This window comes from Vigna umbellata, chromosome 5, assembly GCF_029865625.1.
Source record: "Vigna umbellata cultivar VRB3 chromosome 5, Vumbellata_1.0, whole genome shotgun sequence".
Taxonomy (NCBI): Eukaryota; Viridiplantae; Streptophyta; class Magnoliopsida; order Fabales; family Fabaceae; genus Vigna; species Vigna umbellata.
Genome location: NC_142169.1, coordinates 34,822,319 through 34,845,062, shown reverse-complemented (window position 1 = coordinate 34,845,062; position 22,744 = coordinate 34,822,319). Strand labels below are relative to the sequence as shown.

General features: G+C 33.4%; 3 protein-coding genes and 1 long non-coding RNA gene across 4 annotated transcripts; 1 reads left to right on the top strand and 3 right to left on the bottom strand.

The window, feature by feature from the left end:
* Window positions 1-1,655: 1,655 nt before the first annotated feature.
* On the top strand, window positions 1,656-4,952 carry LOC124823333 (laccase-12-like). Its single transcript, XM_047295524.2, has 7 exons — window positions 1,656-1,814; window positions 1,903-2,054; window positions 2,197-2,441; window positions 2,587-2,715; window positions 3,097-3,638; window positions 3,931-4,372; window positions 4,508-4,952. Exons 1-7 carry the CDS (start codon window positions 1,713-1,715, stop codon window positions 4,636-4,638), a joined length of 1,743 nt encoding a protein of 580 aa, XP_047151480.1. The 5' UTR covers window positions 1,656-1,712; the 3' UTR covers window positions 4,639-4,952.
* A 914-nt stretch (window positions 4,953-5,866) lies between these two features.
* Window positions 5,867-9,115, bottom strand: LOC124823375 (cation/H(+) antiporter 15-like). Its single transcript, XM_088115725.1, has 3 exons — window positions 8,882-9,115; window positions 7,475-8,341; window positions 5,867-7,081 (listed from the first exon to the last, which is right to left on the bottom strand). The coding sequence occupies exons 1-3, from the start codon at window positions 9,113-9,115 to the stop codon at window positions 5,867-5,869; spliced, it is 2,316 nt and encodes a 771-aa protein (XP_087971851.1).
* Window positions 9,116-10,450: 1,335 nt separating this feature from the next.
* Window positions 10,451-14,364, bottom strand: LOC148198180 (uncharacterized). The gene is made up of 4 exons (XR_015779819.1): window positions 14,130-14,364; window positions 13,137-13,250; window positions 11,484-11,667; window positions 10,451-10,608 (listed from the first exon to the last, which is right to left on the bottom strand). It is a non-coding gene; the product is annotated as an uncharacterized LOC148198180 (long non-coding RNA).
* A 2,542-nt stretch (window positions 14,365-16,906) lies between these two features.
* Window positions 16,907-19,609, bottom strand: LOC124823376 (cation/H(+) antiporter 15-like). Its single transcript, XM_088115547.1, has 3 exons — window positions 19,367-19,609; window positions 18,265-19,260; window positions 16,907-18,136 (listed from the first exon to the last, which is right to left on the bottom strand). Exons 1-3 carry the CDS (start codon window positions 19,607-19,609, stop codon window positions 16,907-16,909), a joined length of 2,469 nt encoding a protein of 822 aa, XP_087971673.1.
* Window positions 19,610-22,744: the final 3,135 nt, after the last annotated feature.

Below are 22,744 nucleotides of genomic sequence, written 5' to 3'. Positions count from 1 at the left end.
AATTTGTCTCTTACCTTAATCTATATTTATAGTTTTCGACTTGAAGAACATCCGGTCTTGCCACTGATTTTGCAAATTCAATCACTATTTAACCGCTTGCTGCTTTTCAGAACTGTCGAGCTGGCTTAATGTGGAATAACTATGTGTCGTCTGAATCATACTGTACAAGATATAATATCGTTTTCTAAATAGATTACAATATTAATAGTTTATATCAGGTCAGTCAGAAAACATTACATATGTGTTATTATATTTGTAAAGTGTATGAAGATTAATATTTTAATGCAATTGAATAATCGGGTCTTTTAATTATATCACATAATTAAAAATAAATCTTTAAAATATAAAAAAATATATGAATATATCTATTTGGCAAAAAAATATACTAGAAAATTTAAAATAAATTTGTATTTTACAAAAACACATTGGAAACTATTCATTATAAATATATAATAAAAGATAGTTTATTTTAATAAAATATTTACCATGACAAAAGTGAACACTCAAATATTAAAAAATATATATTATATATTAAATCCCTACTTTTTATATAGGCACATCATCATTAATTTATAACATTACTATGGGAAAGGTCAAATCCTAATATATCTAAGTATATTTAAAATTTTAAAAACAATCTGTTTAATTAAAAATGTACATTTATTCATTTTTTAACGCTAATATAATTTTATTAATATGTTGTTAAATAATTTAAAAATTGATAATTTTATTTTTGTACATTTAAAGTGTTTAAAGTGTAATAAATATTACCAGGTCATTTATCCAATAATATTGTGTACTCGTTACTTAACTTATTTCTTGAGCAATAAAATATACTCTTTTCCACAAATCACGAGCATTCCGTAGATGAAAAGAAAGTGCACTTTAGGCAGTTTACACTAAATTATATGTTATCTGCAGGTAATTTGCAAAAATTTAATTGACTAGGAAACCAAAGGAAAAAGTTAAAATGCTTTTTGTTTTGGCCTTTTTGAAAAAAGGTTATACTTTTATGATAAATGGAATGGATAGACAGTAAAAGGAAGAAATTATTATATAGTTAAAAGCATCGCTACAGTCCTTACCCGTTAGTGTGGTTAGATTTTTTATATATTACAATATTTTTACTATTTATGATGTACAAATTGATTGAGATTATAAATATGTAACTTAATCATATGTAATAATTTTTCAGTTAAAAGGAGTTTGTTATAACCTAGTTAAAATTCCTGTTTCTGTAATAAGTCAAATAAATATCACAAAATAGGCAACTTTAATTCATAGCAAGAGTTGTGCAAGGAATTGGAAAAAACATAGTCAATTACATCATAGTCACACATGTTTCAAAAGGATTTTGCTTTGAGAATGAATGGAAGTTAGAGAAAGTTGAAGTTAAAACGTCTTATTTAGTAAGGGAAACAAAGATATGGATATAATTATGTTTCAGAAACATCAAATTTCAACCTCTAACTGAAGACTTCTGAAGTAAGCATAATTAACTGGCGGGTGCAACAACTCCTGTAGGTTTGAACCAAGTTAAGTTTCTCTTTGGATTCTGACCTCCACAAAATTTAACCTAATCTCCCAACCTCATTCAACTTTATCTCTTTCTCACCCCTCTAATCCTCCCTATAAAACCACCCTCTCCCACTCTTATAATTGCATTGCAACCTTAACTTCAACCATTCATATTCACACCAAGCTGTTCAAAGATGGAAGCTGCCAAGACCTCCATCTTCTTAGCCATCATTTTCCTTCTCTTAACTTCAGCATTGTCTTTAGCAAATGCAAAAGTTCACGCGCATGAGTTTGTTGTATATGTTCTCTCACTCTTTTTCTCTTCTTTCTGGTTTACTTTCTCGAAAGATAATAACTGCCTTTCTGGTTGTTGTCATGGAATAGGTCGAAGCAACTCCAGTGAAGAGGCTGTGCAAAACACACAATGCCATCACTGTGAACGGCCAATTCCCCGGCCCAACGTTGGAAATCAACAATGGAGACACTTTAGTCGTCAAAGTCACCAACAAAGCTCGTTACAATGTGACCATTCATTGGTAAATGTTAATCTTTAAAAGCACAATTCTGTATACATACTGCATGGTAGTGTGACAGAACATGAAATCTATAAAATTAAAGGAGTTTCATGGACATTAATTCATTATGAATATAATTGAGAGTGGGTTTTGTTGGTTTCAGGCACGGTGTTAGGCAAATGAGAACAGGATGGGCAGATGGACCAGAATTTGTGACTCAGTGCCCCATTCGTCCTGGAGGAAGTTACACCTACCGTTTTACCGTTCAAGGACAAGAAGGCACACTTTGGTGGCATGCTCATAGCTCCTGGCTTAGAGCCACCGTTTATGGTGCTTTAATCATTCGTCCCAGGGAAGGAGAACTCTACCCTTTCCCTAAGCCAAACCACGACACACCCATTCTTCTTGGTGATTACTTCTCCCTTTTAAATATTTACACTAATCATAACATTGATGAAAAGGATAAGTAATATATAGAAATCATAGGGACAATATATAGAGTTTTTAGTGTCTTGATTCTTGAAGGGTGATATATGGTGATGATGCTGATCAGGGGAATGGTGGGACGCAAACCCTATTGATGTGGTGAGGCAGGCCACACGAACTGGAGGAGCTCCTAACGTGTCTGATGCATACACCATTAATGGTCAACCTGGTGATCTTTACAAGTGCTCCTCCAAAGGTTTGAATTCTCTTCTTAATTTTGGTTACGTTGAACATGTCACATGTCTTGTTTAATAACTTTACTTTCCAAAAGATTTAACAATTAAAACAGGACGTGAAAAAGAGAAGCCTCTTAGGACAATGACGTGTGATTTAAGAAACAATAGTCAACAATAGGGTTGTCTTTCGGTAGGGCGTCTACTTGATGGCCTTTTTACTTTTTGTTCTCCTTTAAAGACAAAGTGTCTCCCCGAACCAAAAAGAAAAGACAAGATTTTTAAATAAAAATTGTAATTTTATAAACTAAATTTTAAAAAATAATATATTTTTATACTCAAAGTCTCGGATACAGTCCATTACGTTGTTTTATTGTTTGATTTTAATATTACTGGAAATACAGATACTACCATTGTTCCGATTCATGCTGGAGAAACAAACCTTCTACGTGTCATCAATGCTGCACTCAATCAACCTCTCTTTTTTACCGTCGCAAACCATAAACTTACGGTGGTTGGCGCCGACGCCTCCTACCTCAAACCCTTCACCACCAAAGTCCTCATGTTGGGACCCGGCCAAACCACTGATGTCCTCCTTACCGCCGACCAGCCACCATCTCGGTACTACATGGCAGCGCGTGCATACCAATCTGCTCAAAACGCTCCGTTTGACAACACCACCACCACCGCAATATTGGAATACAGATCACCTCACCATGGTAACCATTCTCATCATCATCATTCTAAAGGTGTTAAGAACAAAAGGAGACCTATAATGCCTCCACTCCCTGCTTACAACGACACAAACACCGTCACTGCTTTCAGCAGAAGCTTCAGAAGCCCCAGAAAAGTTGAGGTCCCCACGGAAATCGATCAAAGCCTTTTCTTCGCGGTGGGGTTAGGACTCAACAAATGCCCCAAAAACTTCAAACCAAATAGGTGTCAGGTATTGCACTATTAACCTAAATCACTTATCATAAAACATAAATAGTTTTTCTTGAAATCTGTAAAGTAACTTTTCTTATAATTTTGTTTGGTGTTTCTAATCGCTTATCTTCAGAAATCGTATTCAGAAACTTATATGTATTACATAACAGTTTTTTTATTGAAAGACTGTCACTGCAAGTAACATCCATAACAGTATGTTAAAATTCATGTGTATCTTTTGTACAACCAGAATCAGAGATTCTTAGCAGGTTTGGAAAACGTATTAATTTTTGTACCATTTTCTATGCCAGGGACCCAATGGTACGAGGTTCACTGCGAGCATGAACAACGTGTCTTTCGTGCTCCCCAACAACGTTTCCATCTTGCAGGCTCAATACCTCGGAATCCCGGGAGTGTTCACGACCGATTTTCCGGGGAAGCCGCCGGTGAAGTTCGATTACACCGGCAACGTGAGCCGTTCATTGTGGCAACCTATTCCCGGGACTAAGGGTCACAAGTTGAAGTTCGGATCGAGGGTTGAGATTGTTTTGCAGGATACTAGCATCGTTACTCCTGAGAACCACCCTATCCATCTCCATGGCTATGATTTCTACATTGTTGCAGAGGGGTTCGGGAACTTCGACCCGAAGAAAGACAGGGCGAAATTCAACCTTGTCGATCCTCCTTTGAGGAACACAGTGGCTGTCCCTGTAAATGGATGGGCAGTTATTCGATTTGTTGCTGATAATCCAGGTAGGAAAACACGTGAAAAAAGTATATTTAGTACTAACAATAATAATGTCATTTATGCAAGAAGACAAAGAAAAAAGAGCAATGATTTTAGCCTTGTTGGGATGATGTAATAATGTTCGTATTTCTTAATTGTAGGTGCATGGCTTATGCATTGCCACTTGGACGTCCACATAGGGTGGGGTTTGGCGACGGTGTTGTTGGTGGAGAACGGCGTTGGGAAATTGCAATCCATAGAGCCTCCTCCAGTGGATCTGCCTCTTTGTTAGGGCCATTTCACCATGATCTTCCACTAAAGAACCGAGGGATACCAGTTTTTGTTAGTTTCAAAGTTTGGTCAATGTTTCCCTGCATTATGGGAGGCTTTTTTGTTTTGATTCCATTGCTTTGCTTTGCTTTAATTTGTACCTTCTTTTTATATAGAGATAAATTGGGTTTGAAACTTAGGGAGAGATGGTGATGCGTTTCAACACAAATATACCATCTGAGTAGTCATAAGCCCCACTGGTTAAAGTGATGTTCATTTTACAAGCAGATTGCTAGTTTTGAAGATAATATAAGCCCTGAATTTTGTTTGTTACAAGTCTTCGTCGTTTGCTCTCAATAGACTTTCTTCTTTCACTTCCAACCCCCAAAAGTTTTCTTTCCCACCTCCAAATTTCACGTTCAAGACAAATTTAACCTTCCAAAATATATATATATATATATATAATATAAAACAAATTAAGTAATAATAATCACTGTTTACAACGTATTTAATGTAAATCACTTTATATTTACTAAACGATCATGCATTTCCAAGTTATTTTCAAATGCATTTTCTTTCGTCTTTCGTCTTTTTCAGCTTTTTTTTCTTCTTTCAACAGCAACCAACTTGTCCATTAAATTTTATATTTATTTTTATTATACTTTGAATATATCAGATTTTGAATATTCAATCTAACTCCAAATTAAAGAAATTATTCAACATTTATCCTGTAGAAAATAACTAAGTACATCTTCAAAATAATTCAATATCTAGACTTTTTTTGAAATGTTAATATTAAAATAAAAATATATATAAGTTGTAAACTTTTAGTCAATAACATAAATGATTTTATTTCACATATTCATAAAATATTAATTTATTAAAAAAAGTTTAAAAAAAATTGGAATGACAACTTCGTAAAAGAGAAGTGATATTTTGTCGTCAAAGTCAAGACTTCAACGTAAAAGAAAAACAAAATCGTCAATTGAACGAGTAACTCATCAACCTAATTAACGAGTCTGAATCCATAATTTTGTAAAATTTTACCCAAAGGTTACCATATATTACAAAAAACAACATTTTCTCCAAAAGGAACCAATTTACAGGCTCACAGAGATAGGAAAAAGGAAAGGGTAGAGATACAAAGTCCTCCTATGGATGAATGATTTCTCTCAACGAAGAGAAAGAAAATTGTATGAAAAAAAAAAGAAAAAGAAAACAACATGGGGATAAAGAAGAAGACGAAAAACTTAAGAAGCACTACGAAAGATATGACGACCTGAATTTGTTAATTGTTTTACCCTTTTGACTCCAGATTTCATGACCAACACAGGAGTTTTTCCTTCACAAAACTCACTGGATGACAACATATCCCCCAAAATTCCCAACTGATCTGAATTGTCCATTAAATTTGACATTTCTTCTTCCCTAAAATCTCCCATACTATGTTGCTTCCCCACCATCACTAGGTCATAGTCGTTCTCCATTACCCTAATAGCTTCCAACACTTGTATGCAACCTTCCACCACAACTTCATGGTAAACAACGTTAACAAGATCAAAACTATAATCCTTCTTCGCCAAAAACTCATCTATTAAACTCTCGTTCAACGTCCTCTCTAACGTATCCTCTTCATTTTGCACGTCTCCATATATCAAAAACCCCGAATCTCCTTTCCTAAGCAAAACAAACCGAATCAAGGTCACGCGCGTGTTGGCGCGTTCCAACATTCGAATTCCCAACGCTAATGCTTCTCTATCGTCTTCTCCACCCACGAAGAAGATACCCACATGAAAAGGCATCTTGTAGTTACTCATACTCAGCAACGAGAATCTATCCACAAGAATCCCCAACGTGCCCCTTGAGTTAGCAGCAAAATTTTCGTTCAGCTCACGGAAGACGCTGCATACGTGGATTCCCACACTCTGATCATTTTGATGAAATGGAATAATGAGGAGATGCACAGAATTATCTTCCGCGAGGTTACAAACTGCTTCGTGCATGCTTTTGTACGGCGCAACGTTGACGTATGAAAGAACAGTTACAGGGCCACTTGAGTTTTCAGAGTAATTCTCGTATGCACGTAAAATGCGGTTGGTGTTGGGGTAGTTGACGGACAAAGATTTTCTGTTGTTCTTGTTCATGGGAAGAAGAATGGGTGTGCTTTTGCCGGAGAGCTCAATAAGATGGATCACGTAGAGGCAAATGGGGCTTTCTAGGGTTGGGTTGCATGCCTCTGTTAGGGCAATCATGCTATGCACGTGTTGATCCGTGTGCACGCACGAAACAATATTGAAGCCTGTGTTTGGTTTGCAGTTTTGGATTGTTCTCACACGACCTTCTTGTACTGTTGGTGTTATGCAGACGCGACAGTGCCTGTACAAGAATTTGATCGAGGGTACGCAGAGTGCTGTGATTAACACCACGTACATCACCGCTACACTGTATACTTCTGTATCAATTATCTGCAAAAGGGAATGCGTGCATTAGATTAAAACAATGACACGATTCAAATTTCAATTGCCTAAAGAAAGTTCCTGTTAGATAATAACGGATAATCTTGTGTTCGTGATCTTAGTCAGTTTGCCGTGTGGTAAAAAACCTTGATCATATTCTTTTCTATTAGTTAAAATTATTGAAGGTTACAAAGTAGTATATTAAAAAAACATGCTATCTTAATCGAGGGAAAGAAAGAAAAAGGAAGAAAATAACAGGAAAAAGTATATTACCCCGAGTTTGTTCATTCTACTGTAAAAAATGAGTTCCACTACACCCTTGACGTTCAATATGAGCCCAAGCACAACGCCATGTTTGGTCTTAATTTTATAGGAGGGAGAAATAAGTGCACATGCAACCACCTTTACCACGCATCCCAAAAATAAGATTCCCTGAACTGTTAGAGCCACCTTCCAATGGTCATGAAGGCCAGACAAATCTGTTCTTTTGCCTACATACATGTAGAAGAAAGGCATAAAAAACTCAGAGACTATCAATTCAACCCTCTCTATAATTGTTGTAGCCACTGGGGGTCCATTGGGCAGAATAAAACCATAGAGAAGAGGTCCCGCAACGAAGAATACCCCCAAGCTGTCACTAATGGCTGCCATAACAAGTGGCCCCAGAAGTAGCACAACAACGTATACTTCTTTCATTGGTTCTCCGGGTAGTGTTTTTTCAACAATAATGTTCACCAGTGGTCTCACGATAACAACACACAACAGACCGAACCCGCATGCACCTGCCAATAACACAACTATAAATCCTGAGCTCAAGTTTGTGTTGAACTGGAGCTCCATCGTACACCATTGCAATATCTCGCTGATCATGGCAGAAGACAAAGCGATTCTGCCCAATTCCGTGGCCAAGAGGTTGAGTTCCATGAGGATATCTGATATAACAGCGAAACTGCTAAGGGTGAAGACGTTGGGGAAGCTGTATATCGACATTTTGTTTTTGTCTCTGTCAGCGCCATGGGGCGAATAGAAAGACAACATAGTCGCCGTGACGAAGAAGGAAGCAAAGAAGGGAAACACGCCGAATCGCCAACATCGTTTCGCTGCTTTTAATGTTGTCAATACATCCATTTTCAGACTTGTTAGGAACACACAGTAAATTGTGCCTATTTTGGCCAACGTATTCATAACCAAAGCTTGTTTTAGCGGAAACATAGTCCCAAGGAATGCTTCGTCGTGTCCAATGCATGTCGGCCCCAACAGAACTCCCGCCTGTAAACTTTTATTGCTTGTCAATCTCTCTCAATCAACCGCTCAAACATTCATGCATGCATGTACAATATATTCAGGTAATTCGCATTTGTAATATATTTACAACATATTATAATTTTTTTTCGTCAGAAAAAGAAATAGAAAAATATATTTTTGAAAACTTCTTTTATAAAAACAACCACCCATCATGTCATTTTAAAAAAGAGAATTTTTAAAATATAACTATGCTAAAGTTAAAATTAACTTTCAGACAATCTACATTATATTATTTCATTTCCCAGAAAAAAACAAATAACTCACGCATGAATCGTTTATAATTTATGAGTTCTTTCGAGAGAAAAAACAACATTATAGTTTAAGAAACAACAAATGATTCTGTGAACTGTCAAGACCAATAAATGTTTATAAACCATCACCCTTCATCTATCTGTTCGTAGATGGTTTATTTTCGTGCAACTAATATATATGAACATTGATCAACAGTAATTAAAATTTAGCAAACAAAAGTATGAGAAAAAGGGAAAGAGAGAGAAAACTTACGATGATAGAGCATATGAATTTAGGTGTATGTATTGTCCTGAGGATATAATGCAACAGTTTTGAGAGTAAAACGAGTATGATGACTTGACATAATGTGACAGGAATCACAAAATCCAATGGATTATCACCAATCCACATTCCTAAAGAGCCTATAGTTCTGTCATTGTTTAGACATACCACCAGATTACCAGTGCTTGTATCATTATACACAGTAGTTATGGAATTGTGCTTCATTATATGTTACGCTTGTACCAACCAATTCGTTGACAAAAACAAAGGTTTCTGTCGTGTATGTTTGTGTTTGGAAACACAAACAAACACGTTACAGGGAGAACACAAAGGAGACAAAACATATATAAATTCTTAAAATGTTACAATTAAATTGACAGATAAAACATTTTTATATTTAGACTATGACTTGGAAAATTTAGGGAAATATGAGCTGCCACTGTTGTGTTAGTTATTACAACTGCGAATAATTGATAAGTGGACACCTATTTATGACAAGACAATTATTTCACAATCAATTATTTTAATTATATATATTTTTTAGCTTCAAGTATTAATATATGTTAAAATATACTTTTTAAAAATTTAAATAACTTTGAGCATGTAAATATTTAGCGTGAGAGTTGTGGTATCACAGAACAAAATGGTTGTGTAGCACAAATGGTTCCAACCGTTGTAATAAAGAAAAAAAAAACAATTACAAAACCTAACTTCGTGTAACCAATGTATGAAAATAAACCACACGGCAAACAGCTAATAGTTAATGAAAAATTTTAATAGAAAAATGCACTTACCTCTCTATGATAATATAATAATATTTATTAGAATTTTAAGTTAAAAATAAAATAAATTGAATTAAAATATTAATATTTTAAATTATCGAGTAAAGTATTTTATTTATTAGATATCAAAATATCACCACCTATTTTTATTTGTGTGTCTCTCACCAAACTGTCTTCTTATGGAAAAGGATTCCCTAGCAAGGATTGCATAGTCACTACAAAAATTTATATTTTTACCGGGGGTTATTTTTGTCATTTCCGGCGGTTTTAACCCCCGGAAAGTATGTTACCCGCGGTTACGAAAACTCCTGGGAAAAGCTGCGTCGCTAAGTAATTCCCGGCGGTTTTTCAAAAACCCCTGCTAATACCGACGGTTTCTCAAAACCCCCGCTAATACCGGCGGTTTTCCAAAAACCCCCACTATTACCGGCGGTTTTCCAAAAACCCACGCTAATACCGGCGGTTTTCCAAAAACCCGCGCTAATACCGGCGGTTTTTTCGAAAACCCCCGCTAATACCGGCGGTTTTCTCAAAACCCCCGCTAATACTAGCGGTTTTTCAAAAAACCGCCGCTAATTACTTACAGGGGCTAAAAGAACCACAAAAGTTAACCGGGCCAAAACCGCAAAAAACGTATACAAATTTATTTATTTTTTAGTTTTTTATTGTAATAAAATGGGATTATGATAAAATTAGTTTTATTAACCAAACAGACAATGAAATAATATGAACAAAAACTGATTATTATATATAAAATATTCATTGTTCAGCATGTTCATACAACTAATTGTTCATATATTAAAAAGAAAGATATTCAATACTAAATTAAAATACAAAAATATGACTGAGATGTTCATTACATTACTACAAAGGAAACAATGTCTAATTTTGATCTTCATTACTTTCATTGTTTGGCATGCTCGCTTGATCATATCCCTACAATATTAACATAATAATCAATCAGTAATATATTTAATAAAAAGAATCATACAAATGAATTTAACAATTATTACCGGTGATGGTTGAAAAATGACAAACTGTGAAGATAATGGAATCAATACAATATATAAAGGAGATTTTATATGCAATACTAACAAAAAGATAAGATACAAGAATAAATAAAACTGTTCCTAATAATATATATATATATATATATATATATATATATATATAATATAGATTTCTTTATTATATAATTTAGATGAAAATGTTCCCAACATCTAGCCGACACAGTTTTAAAAGAGGGTTTAGATATCATGTTAAACTCTATGAAAAAGATAAACAATAAGTTGAAAGAGTTTTAGAAAACACAGGTGCTTTATTTATATTAACAAAACAAGAATCAATAAAATAAATAAAGGAGATTTCACATTCTCAAATGAAAACGATATGATATGGAAATAAATAAAAATGTTCCTAATATAATATATAGGTTCAGCTTCTTTTTTCTATAATTATAACAATAATACATATAAATGCACTTTTCCGTTTTATTTGGTTATCAAAATTCAAGTAATAATGGATTAACAATAATTTGAAAGAGAGATAGACCAATTGCCAAAAAATAAACTAATTGACCAATGTCCACATGGCATGGAACCTGTCATAATTTTCCAAATAGATCCTACCATAATCAATACACATTTCAATTGTACTGCAGCATAGGTCGGATAGATTAGGTTATTAACTGATCACATGCCCAAGTTGCCAGGTTTCTAGACTGCCAAGTTTATACTAGTTGGTCTTTATTAGAAATTAAATAATTAAGTGCAAATTATATAGGACAACACACAAGTATGAAGAAAAGCTACCTTCCACACCACATCTCTTTTTGCACTACCAACTACACATGGATGATGTGAGCAAAGTAATATTCTGACAAATGAATCTGGAGCATGTTTCAGAGCTGCTGGTGACATCATAAGCAGAGCCTTAACCAACACCTCAACAGATGGAACAAACGAAACTTGAGGGTCCAAAGAAATATCAGTACCACTGCAAATTCAAATATTAAGAGTTTAAAAACAGAGTGGCAAAGATTGAGAATGACGGGGGCAGAAATACAAGACTATGATTGAAATGTTATACAACACTAAGACTCTATGTTTAATATCTTCTATAATAGTTAGTGAGAACTGACAAGTGGTCTTGAAAAGAACACCTAAATAACAATTAACAAGCCATATTTATTAAGAAATATTAAGAAATAGAATTATACCACATGATACAAATAAGAAAAAAAAAACAGAGGTATTGATTTACATCCCCGAGAAATCAAAAGGATTGTTTGGAAACCCAACTGCAGGTCTAGAAGCAGCTCTTGGTCCTGCTGGAGAATCTTTAGATGGTGTTTCTTCTTTGGAAGTTTTGGAAGTTTTATTCTCTGCTGTACCAGCTTTGTCATCTAAGAAAATCTCGGCATGTGTGAAACTAGTGCATTTTCAAGGGTTCACAAAAAACTATTCCCGCTATGCTAAATTTCTAGCACTAAAAGTAGAAGAAATAAAAAAGGAGACAAAAGTGAAACAAATCAAATAAAGAATAAGTCAAACATAGAAGACACCAATAAGCAGAAACTTTCAAATAGCCTATTCTACAAGGAAAGGGTAGTCAATCCAATCCGGCCTACTCTGCAATCCAAAATCCAAATCATGAATTTGTGGCAACACAGTGCATTATAGATTTACACGATGATAAGAGCAATAAGGATTCATTAAGCAATACTTCATACAACAAGTACTTTTACATAATAATTCAGTACACACTATGATTTAAGTTCCATATAAGAAATTATATATTCTACTCTTAAGGGCAACACACTATCTCTTCAAACTTATAAATAAACTTCTCCTTTTGAACGAAGATTTGAAGAATTTTAGTTGAAAAAGAATATGAAACCATGACACTTTTAGGAGTATTGTTGAAGAAAAATCTACGTACTAAAACAAATATTTAGTCTATACATTAAAAAATAACTTCAACATAAATGTAAAATATTAATTGTTACCCAATAAATACAAGATGAAGAGAGCACAAATAAGTCCATTTCCAAGAAAGAAACAAATTTCCTTTTTGTCCTAGAAAGCAAAACCAATTCCTCGAAAGCAACACTGGTTAACGATTACATGTATTAATAAAAACAAACATATAAATAAACCAGAGAAGAAAAACAAGTATATAACACCTCTATGTTTATAGGAGTTTCTGTTGCATGCACACGACAACTTTCACAAGAGTATTGTCAATGTCATTACAATGCTCTCACAACCCAAGCAGTATTAGCATACACTTATAATTTTTAAAGGCAGTCCATTATAAATTATCATGTAGATCAGTAGAAATTAAGCTACATAAAAGGGTTGAATGCAAAGGGAAGACCACCTTTTCAGCATCTAATTGATCAAACAAACAAATAAGAATATTAAATAGAAAGTGATAATTTCTTATTCAAGAACCAGAATTACCGTGGCTCTTCAATAACAGTGGAGGATTTTCTTCTTCAATAGCTTGGAAACCAGGATTAGATGGTGGATAATATTGAAATCCACTGCTTTTGATTTATCATCATCAAAAGTCACCTAGAAATTAAGAGATTTGTTAGATATCATTAAAATTTCCCATATATTGATCTTGAGACTTCTTTTTTCTATAAAATATTTCTTTAAAGCTTTTCAGTGCTAGGAAGGAAGAATAAATAAGTTAATTGGAAGTTAAGTATCTAAGGACTGTTAAGAACTGTGTGAAGAAGAATACTTTCCAATTTTGGTCAAAAGTGTTGCAGCAGGGAATTTACTTTCCAAAACGTGGGTTTTTTGCCATAAAAGTCCTATCATCTCTTTCTTCATGTTGTCTTTGTAAGAGAATATAAAACTCAACCCCACCAAGGTCATTAAATTATCTTTTCATGAAGGGACGATGCTAAACATATATAGATTATTAGAAAGATTTTGTACTAAATTCTAATGGATGGATAGGTAGATACATATAAATTCTAATGGCTTTAACTTCTTCAATGTATTTCAAGAAAGAAAAGTGAATAAACAGAAACTTGAAAGTGATTACAGAAAAAACTAGAGAGTTTATACAAACTAGAGACAAAATTCTCGGCATCAACTATGATTCATACCGAAATGGTGAGACAGGGGAGCAATAAATTTATACAAAATTAATGTGGATGAGAATATAAACAAACCAAAATAAATAACTTTCTCGGGATGAATTGAATTTAAAATTTCAATTTCAATTGAATTGAATTTCAACACATTGAAAATTTTGAATTATCCTTGATCTATAAGATTCCAATTTCAGATCGGTTCTCTTCAACTCTTCCTTCAACCAAAGCAAAAATTTCAATTAAACTCAGACACCCTAATGCTAAGAAGACGAAAACGAACACATCAAACTAATAGCTTAATCAATAGGTTTAGGGTTATAGAAATAGAAAAGAGAAGTTGTACCTTGAGAATGCGAATCTCGTTGCCGAGAAGACGTGAAAATTTGACGACATCGTGGGTGTTCATATTAGCCAACTGATCATCTTAGGATCACACCTCTGCCACACATTTCTCACCATAGTTCTGGAACTGCAAATTTCTAATATTATGTATATACACGTATTTCTACTGCAGCAAAATATCATGAAAATGGAATGTCTTACAATCACAACTGTGTCACAATATCATAAGATATGACGAACAGTTGGAGGCACAGAACCTCCGACAAACGATTGGAGCCTCGCTCAGCCCATAAATGCAACGGAAGACCAAGACCAATACGAACGAAAGAGGCCTTGTTTGAAGAATGTGGTGCGGTGCATTGTTTGAAGAACGCAAGATGAAGACGGGGAGAGAGGGATGAGCTAGGGTTTTGGAGAAGGATGGGAAATGAAGGTGCAGACAGGAGAGGAAACTAATTTGGAGGTAATAAGTGATAATTAAAAAAAACCTAACTGCGGTTTTAGTCATAACCGCCGAAACTCTCCGGGGTTTTTAAAAGCACCGGTAAATAACCCCTCTTAAAATATATTATTTTTGTAGTGAGTATTCTAAAAGATTTTTACAAACGATTACATGTACTACTGAATTTATTAATAGAGAATTATTTTGACCACAAAATATATAAATTAAATTATGAAAATCCAAGCATTAAAATATTCGTCTTGTAATTTCTTTTTAAAAATGTCTGATTCATATTATATTTCCTTATTTGTGACTTATAAATATGTCTAATTACATTTAACATTAATTGAAAAAAAACTGCTCTTATTAAATACTTAATGAACACAAAGGAAATATAACATTTTGTTAATTTACTATGTTTGTATAGTATAGTTGAAAATTAGAATAAAATGAAGGCCGCTGACTTGTATGTTATTATTATTTAAGAGAGGAAAATGGAAAAAAAATATTTTATCAAACTCAAAAGGTCTTTACTATAGCATAGAGATCAATGGAAAGAGCTGCTGTTTATTAGTTATAACTATTTGAAATTATTTACAACTTATTTAAATTTATCAAGTTGTTAAATGTATGAGAAACGCAATCAGAAAATTATACACATATCTTCAATTTAACTGAAATTTTCATTAAAAATCACATAATTTTATGAATCAACGAATTCTTATTTAGTAAATCTAATCTATTTTCCAGATTTTAATAAATGTTAATCAATGATAAAAAAAAAGGGAGTATACTATAAATACATGCTAGCACTCCTCATGATATATTTATAAAAGTGCTTTTTAGTTTATGTGAATAGGCAGTCAGAAATAACAAAAGGAAAATATTTTTTTAATAATTTTTCTTAAATTTTTTTACAACAGTTTATATGTTAGTTTGTGATTGATTCGTTTCAAATATACGAACTAATAAAATAGTAACACATATTCTATTGTCAAAAAATTATTAAAAATAGTTGTTAACATGGTCAACATAAAATAATACAAGAGTATAACTTATTTTTTTCTGTGTTGAAAATATAATTAAGTTAAGTCAACGTAACTATGCCAGATTATAGACAGATTTAAAAAAAAAAAAAACTAGTCCTTTAAGTTCTTTTGTCATTTCTATGTCAAGTATATTACCATAATATTATGCAAGACAACAATTAAGAAAACCAATGAAAAAAAGAAGCTTTAGAGTTGGTAATTATATTAATTATTTTTAATATTGTTTGTTTATTTTATTCAATTTATATCCTCCCTTAATAAAATCTCTAGTCAAGTTTTCAATTTACAATATACAGTATAAGACTCTTTCAAGGTTCAATATGTACTAATATAACTTTTTAATGATGGAACTATTAATAAAAATATGCATTAAAATTTTCAATATAAAATACAATATATTTACGTATATATTTATTTATTAACTATTATGTCAATAAATAAATATATAGATTAAATGTTTGCATAATAGGTTGATACATAATTTTTATTTTTATGCAACACTTGTGTCGTTTTTTATTAGATTTAGAGTAGGTAAAACTAAATAATAAATTAATAAAAAATAACATGTATATAAAATGTTATAAACAAAATATGTATAAAAAATATCCTTTTTTTTTCACAAATATTTTCCAATAGATTGTGTAAACGAGTGTTATTTTACTCTTCTTTAAGGTTTTGTTCACTTTAGGGGAGATGGAAAAGAAGGATATTTTGCGTTCACTTCCAAGAATTAGCACCGATAGAAAATAAGGAAATTTGGGATGCATCCAGTTTTCAATCATCGTAGAGATGAGACGCTTTGCAAGGATTTAAACCAACTTTTATATTTGTCCTTGCTGTAATTTATAATTTTCATATTTTTCTTCTTCTAATAATAATAATTATATATTATTATTATCATTATTATTATTATTATTATCATTTTATATAATATTTTTACTACTAAAAATATTTTTGATAATTTTAAATTTTTACCAATTAAACCATCTTTTTATCTTCAAATTCTACACTAAATTTTATAAACTTTACTTTTAAATCCACTTTCACTCATTTCCAAATTTACTCAAAATTTATCTTCATATCCTCTCAAACTCCTAAATCATCTAGTCAAAGTCAAAATAAACACAGCCTAAAAGTTTGAAAACCACAGGGGGTACTAAAAAGGAATATAAACAAACATTCCTTATGCTCGATATAAAAACAAAACAAAACAAAATGTATATATACACTTTTCCAGAAAAATTGAGTTGGTGGTTGGACATCTAAAATTATTTCGAAAATGTGGTATTATTTACCAACCGTAAAACCTTTTTGAGATAAATCAGTTGAAGGTAGTTTATCCATCCTTTTAGTATTTCGCCTTACCTCTCCACACTGTGTGACCAGAACCGGAATCATCCCAAGGCAAAACTCCGGTGACGACAGCATATCCCCCAATATTCCCAAAATGGCTGCATTTTCTATGAGTGTTCCCAATTGGTCTGAATTCAGATAGCCATCATTGTGTCTTTTTCCCACCATCACAAGGTCATAGTTTCCTTCCAAACTATGAACTACGTCCAACACCTCAACCCCATCCTCCACCGTAATCTCGAACCATGAAACGTTACCGCTGCCATATTTCAGGCTCTTGAACTCATCAATTAACCCCTCGTCCATCATCAGATCCTCCTCTTCCTGTTCACGCTCCTCTCTCGTCAAAACTATTTTATTCCCGTACTCTCTATTCCTCACCACGAACCGGAACAACGACACCCTCGTCGTCGCACGCTCCCCCATCCGAATCCCCAAAGCCAACGCTTCCCTGTCGTCGGCCCCACCTATGAAGAATATCCCCACGTTGAAAAACATGTCGACGTTGCACGCGCTCAGCCGGGAGTGCCTGTCCACGAGAATCCCCAACGTGCATGGAGCTTGCGCTTGAAAGCTGGCGTTCATTTTGCGGATGGATGCTGTCACGTGGTGCACGAGATGAACGTTGTCGTTTTCGGGGAAGGGGATGATGATGAAAGGCACCAACTTGTCTTGGGCGAGGTTGCAAACGGCATCGTGCATGCTCTTGTAGGGTGCGACGTTGACGTAGGGGATAACCGTGACGGGTCCACTTGAGTTTTCAGAGTAATTTTCGAACGCTCGCATGATGTGGTTGGTGTTGGGATAATTAACGGACAAAGATTTCAGTCTGTAGTTTATGGGAATGAGAATGGGTGCGCTTTTTCCAAGAAGCTCGATGAGGTGTACGGCGTAGAGGCATATGGGGCTCTCTAGCACAGGGTTGCACACTTCGATGAAAGCAGTGGCGCAACGCACATTCTCTTCGTTGTGTACGCAACAAATGATGCGAAACTCTGCGTCTCTTGGAATGCTTTGGATTGATCTGACACGGCCTTCGTATAAGCTTGCTGTCTGTAGGACTCGAGGGCGATGCTTGTACAGTAAGCTGATCAAGGGTGTGACGATCATGGTGATAACCACCACACAGAACACCAGTTGACTGAATGTCTCCTCATCCAACAACTACAAAAGCTCAGAAAAACATAGATTCAACTTCATTGACGCACATGAAAAATCAAGCAAATTTCTTAGTAAACTAATAATAACATAAAAAACAGAATTCAGATATATGAATATATATAGATATATACCTTGTATTTCTTGAGTCTAGTGAAACCTATGAGTTGAGTTAGTCCCTTGATGTTCAAGGTGAGGCCAAGCAATGTGCCATATCTAGGCTTAATGTTGTACGTTAGAGAAACCAAAATACATGCCACCAACTTGGCCAAGTCTCCCACGATGAACACAGTCTGCAGAGTCAAGAACAACCGCCAATCCCTGAGGGCAGACAAATCGGTCATTATTCCGACGTACATGAAGAAGAAGGGTAGCATAAACTGGGTGATGAGAATCTCACACTTCTCCACAAGTGTTGTGCCCAAGGGTGGTCCACTCGGTATCACCAACCCAAAAAGCAACGGCCCCATCAGACCGCTTACTCCCATCACGTCTCCCATAACCGACACCAGCAGAACCGTGAGAAGAATGAAGACAACGTAGGTCTCCTTCACCGGTTTCCCCACCGGGGTTATCCTTACAATGAGCTTCATGGTGGGTCGCAGGACGAAATAAATGAAACAAAGGAATAGGGACCACTTTCCCAACAAGTTGATTGAATCTTTGAGGTCAGCTTCGTCGACGAAGCTGTGGACGATGATCAATACCCATTGTAAGTTGTCGTTGATAATGGAGGAAGAGAGAGAGATCTGGCCAAGCTCTGTGGCTATGAGATTGAGTTCGATCAAGGCATCAGAGATGACGGGGAAGTTGCTGAGGGCCATTGCAAAGCTTATTGAGATGCGTGAAACGTCTATGTATGTAGGAGATATTTTAGGGGCATAGAAGACGCTTAAGAGTGTGTTGAGAGCTATAAATGAAACGAATACTGGTATTACTCCGAGTCGCCACGTGCTTTTTGCGGCTCTCACAGTCATGAGTACGTCCATTTTCAGTGACACTAAGAACAGGAAATATATGGCTCCTAATACGCATGCAAACATTAGCACCGTTGCTTGTCTTTCTGGGAACAGAGCACTCCTGTACGCCTTAGAGCGCCCCAGAAATGTGGGGCCCAAAACAATTCCACCCTGCACATTTCATAATCAATCACACAAGAAAACCATAGTTACAGAAAGACAAAAACTTGATTATTAACATTACTACTCATTTTCAAGGAAAACCGTTGAAGCTTACGAGAAGGTTGCAGATGAATTTGGGTGTTCGTAGAGGCCTGAGAAGAAAGTACAGCGTTCTAGAGATTATGCTGAAGGTGAAGAGTTGGCACAACGTCACTGGAAGCACAAACCCGAATGGATGATCCTCAATGAAAACGCCGTAAGACCCTAAGTTTCTATTGTTTCGTACACAAACATGCCACTCCCCATCCGAATCCCAATAATTGGTGAATGTTTCATTGCCTGCTTTTGGATTCTCCATTATCTATGTCTATATGCAACCAATCAATTAGTATTTCGTGATTCCATGATGAGGCAACCCAACAATTGCTGCAGCAGAGAAAAAACTGATGCAGATGGAGATTTCGTAAAATCTGGCTCTGAGACTCGCGATTGGAAATCGACCTACACATTAGTACAATAATAGCATTGCAAGTTGATATTTTTGTCCAAACATCATTGATTGATTCCAGGCATATGCATGGCGAAACTAAACTGATATATATCGTAGCCACGAATGTTACTCTAAAATATTGCAATTTTAGCAAAATATAATATCTATATATGGATTCAGAGTTTCCACTTACCTACCACTAAAATCAAATCAACCGTTTCGTTTTAAAATCTAACCAATTAAAGGATGTCGTAACAAACAAAGGTCAACCCAAGTCAAATTTTAATTAGGTTATTTAATTATTATAATGTTTCTACGTGTATGCATGAATTCCTTTGATGCAATAATCCCATTGAGTAGAGAACCTTTTCTCTGGGAAATCTGTGGTTACCATCAACTCCAAATTGCAGTAAATTTGATAACCTATATTCACTTTGGCAGAAAAAAAGAAAAAGCATATTTTTGTTTTAGCATAATTTACCAATAAATTAATTTCTTTAAAGATCATTATAGAGTTTAATTCAGAAATTAATTATAAATTTTTATTAATAATAATGAGATCAATAATTTTTTTATAAATTAATCACTAATGATCAATTATTTTATCTTTAAAATTATTTGTTATTTAAAGATTTTTTAATAATAGATGTTATCCTTATCCTAAAGTCAGGTTACTTTTTAGCTCACCGTCTCTTTAAATGAGGTGTCTAAAGGCATTTCTTTTGCATCACAAGTCAAAGTCATCAACACCAACATCCTCAATCTTTTTCATGATCCATGAAATTTGTAGAGTACCTTTAAATTACATTACATCTATTCTTTATCTAATGTTGATCATCCGTTATATCTTTTCTAGATATATCTTAAAATTATTTCCCTTTATATGTTAAACAAGTTAATGGATTAAGACACTCATCCAAAAACTTCTTTTTACACATCCATAATTTCTTCTTGCACCTCCATATAAATTAAAATTCTAATTTTTATCTTCTTCTTATTTTGAATTTATTTTTATTTTAAAATTTACAATCTAAAATATAAAAGAAAATTACATTCTAAATTGTGCCAGAATGTAAAATAAAAAATGCATTCCGGATTGGTGAATATGAAATGTGTGAGAATGTGGTCATGCGTGAGTGCAAGAATGGCACCCATGACAACAGTGCAAGAAGTGCAAGAATTACATTTTAAAGTCTCATTTTATATCATAAAATATTATTTTAACAATTATATTTATTATTATTCAATTTAATCATTATAACCAAATATCATACTCCGGAATCTAAGATATACGCCAAATTCAATTTAAAGCAATTATATGACAATAATCATATCAACTAATTTCGAAAACATTAGTTTTTTATTCAAATCAATAAATCAAATTTGATTTAAGGTAATTTTTGTAATTTGAAAATTACGTTTATTTCCTTTTTTCAGGCGATTGGAAAAGAAAGAAATAGTGAATTTATTCAAGATAATTATGTACTTACAAAATACCGTTTCAATTCATCTATTTCATCTTATCAAGGATGTGATATGGTTCCAAAGGGTGAACTGGACAGTTCCAATAAGATTTTATTCTTGAACAAAATTCCATTTTGGGGTTTATTTCATCTATTCCATGACCGGAACAGGGGGAGATACACGTTACACCACGATTTTGAATCAGAAGATATATTTCAAGAAATGACAGATCTATTCACTCTATCAATAACCGAGTCAGATCTGGTGTATCATAAGGAATTTTATTTCTCTATGAATTTCTCCGGATTGGATCAAAAACATTTCTTGAATGAGTTATTGAACTCCAGTGAATCAAAAAAGCACTCTTTATTGGTTCTACCTCCTCTTTTATTGGCTAAAAGGAAAAATAAATAAAAGAATTCATATCAAAGGACGGCACAATTGAGAAAGCAAATATTCTCAATTAACAAAATGATCAGAAATATCAATTGGTGATATAAAATGTTAAAAGTAAAAGAATCAAGAAATATTAATTAAAAATATACGTATTATAAATTCAATTATAGTTTGATCTAGAACTTACTAACTTTTATTGGATGAGATTTGTCTGCCAAAGAGATAAAAATTAAGGTCTGAAACTAGGAGAGAAAAAAAAAACAAAGGTAGATATAGATGCATGAAAAAGAAAAAAAAGGTTTGGGCCTAAAAGCTCCGTTCTCATAATTTTCATGACATCTCTTCCTGCACCACCTCTAAACGTTTATCCGTGTATTTCTAATTTTTGAAAATAGTTATCAATTTTCGAAAATAGTTATGAGGTTACGTTTTTTTTAAAAAGAGAAAAAAACATGTGTATGAAAATTATATTCTATTTCGTAGGTTTGAATAAATTTCGACATTCATTTAAACTTTTAATGAATTTCTGATACAATCTTCGAAAAACTTTTTAACAAATTTTGAAATTTATTGAAGAAAAAATCTTTAATTAATTTTAAAATTTATTTAAATCTTTAAAAAAATTTCCACGAATTTTGAAATTCTTGAAAAAGAAATTTAACAAATTTTAAAATTTGTTGAAGAAAAAATCTTTTAATAAATTATTAAAAAAATCTTCAATAAATTTTGAAATTTATTAAAATTTTAAAAAAAATTCTAACAAATTTTGAAATCCTTTTGAAGTGTTATAAAAATTTAGATTTCGAAGTCTGTTGAAGTAAAAAAAATGAAAATGTAAAGGTTTTATGAATTATAAAAAGAAAAACTTTAAAAAGATTACTTTAATATAAAAAAAAATTATAAAAGAAAATTTTAAGATTTTAAAAAAGTTTGGAAGTACAGAATAAAAAATAGTTGAGGTAGTGAGAAATGTCCTGACTTCAAACAAGGTTAAATTACCATTTGCGAAAACAACATACAACTAAGAATTACTGACTTTCAAAACTAGAAAAATCAATCACCACGCAGAAAACCTAAACAGAATAAATTTTGACCACAAGATTGGAACATGACAAAAACATCAAAAAATATAACTCATGAACT

What these genes read in the sequence shown, in the direction of transcription:
- LOC124823333 (XM_047295524.2), top strand. Translation starts at nt 1,713, where the DNA reads ATGGAAGCTGCCAAGACCTCCATCTTCTTAGCCATCATTTTCCTTCTC. An exon ending in TTCACGCGCATGAGTTTGTT is followed by an intron (nt 1,815 to 1,902) that starts GTATATGTTCTC and finishes GTCATGGAATAG; the next exon opens with GTCGAAGCAACTCCAGTGAA. An exon ending in TCAAACCAAATAGGTGTCAG is followed by an intron (nt 3,639 to 3,930) that starts GTATTGCACTAT and finishes TTTCTATGCCAG; the next exon opens with GGACCCAATGGTACGAGGTT.
- LOC124823375 (XM_088115725.1), bottom strand. Translation starts at nt 9,115, where the DNA reads ATGAAGCACAATTCCATAACTACTGTGTATAATGATACAAGCACTGGT. An exon ending in AATTCATATGCTCTATCATC is followed by an intron (nt 8,342 to 8,881) that starts GTAAGTTTTCTC and finishes AAAAGTTTACAG; the next exon opens with GCGGGAGTTCTGTTGGGGCC. An exon ending in TTTTGGGATGCGTGGTAAAG is followed by an intron (nt 7,082 to 7,474) that starts GTGGTTGCATGT and finishes TCCCTTTTGCAG; the next exon opens with ATAATTGATACAGAAGTATA.
- LOC124823376 (XM_088115547.1), bottom strand. Translation starts at nt 19,609, where the DNA reads ATGGAGAATCCAAAAGCAGGCAATGAAACATTCACCAATTATTGGGAT. An exon ending in AATTCATCTGCAACCTTCTC is followed by an intron (nt 19,261 to 19,366) that starts GTAAGCTTCAAC and finishes TGAAATGTGCAG; the next exon opens with GGTGGAATTGTTTTGGGCCC. An exon ending in CTAGACTCAAGAAATACAAG is followed by an intron (nt 18,137 to 18,264) that starts GTATATATCTAT and finishes GAGCTTTTGTAG; the next exon opens with TTGTTGGATGAGGAGACATT.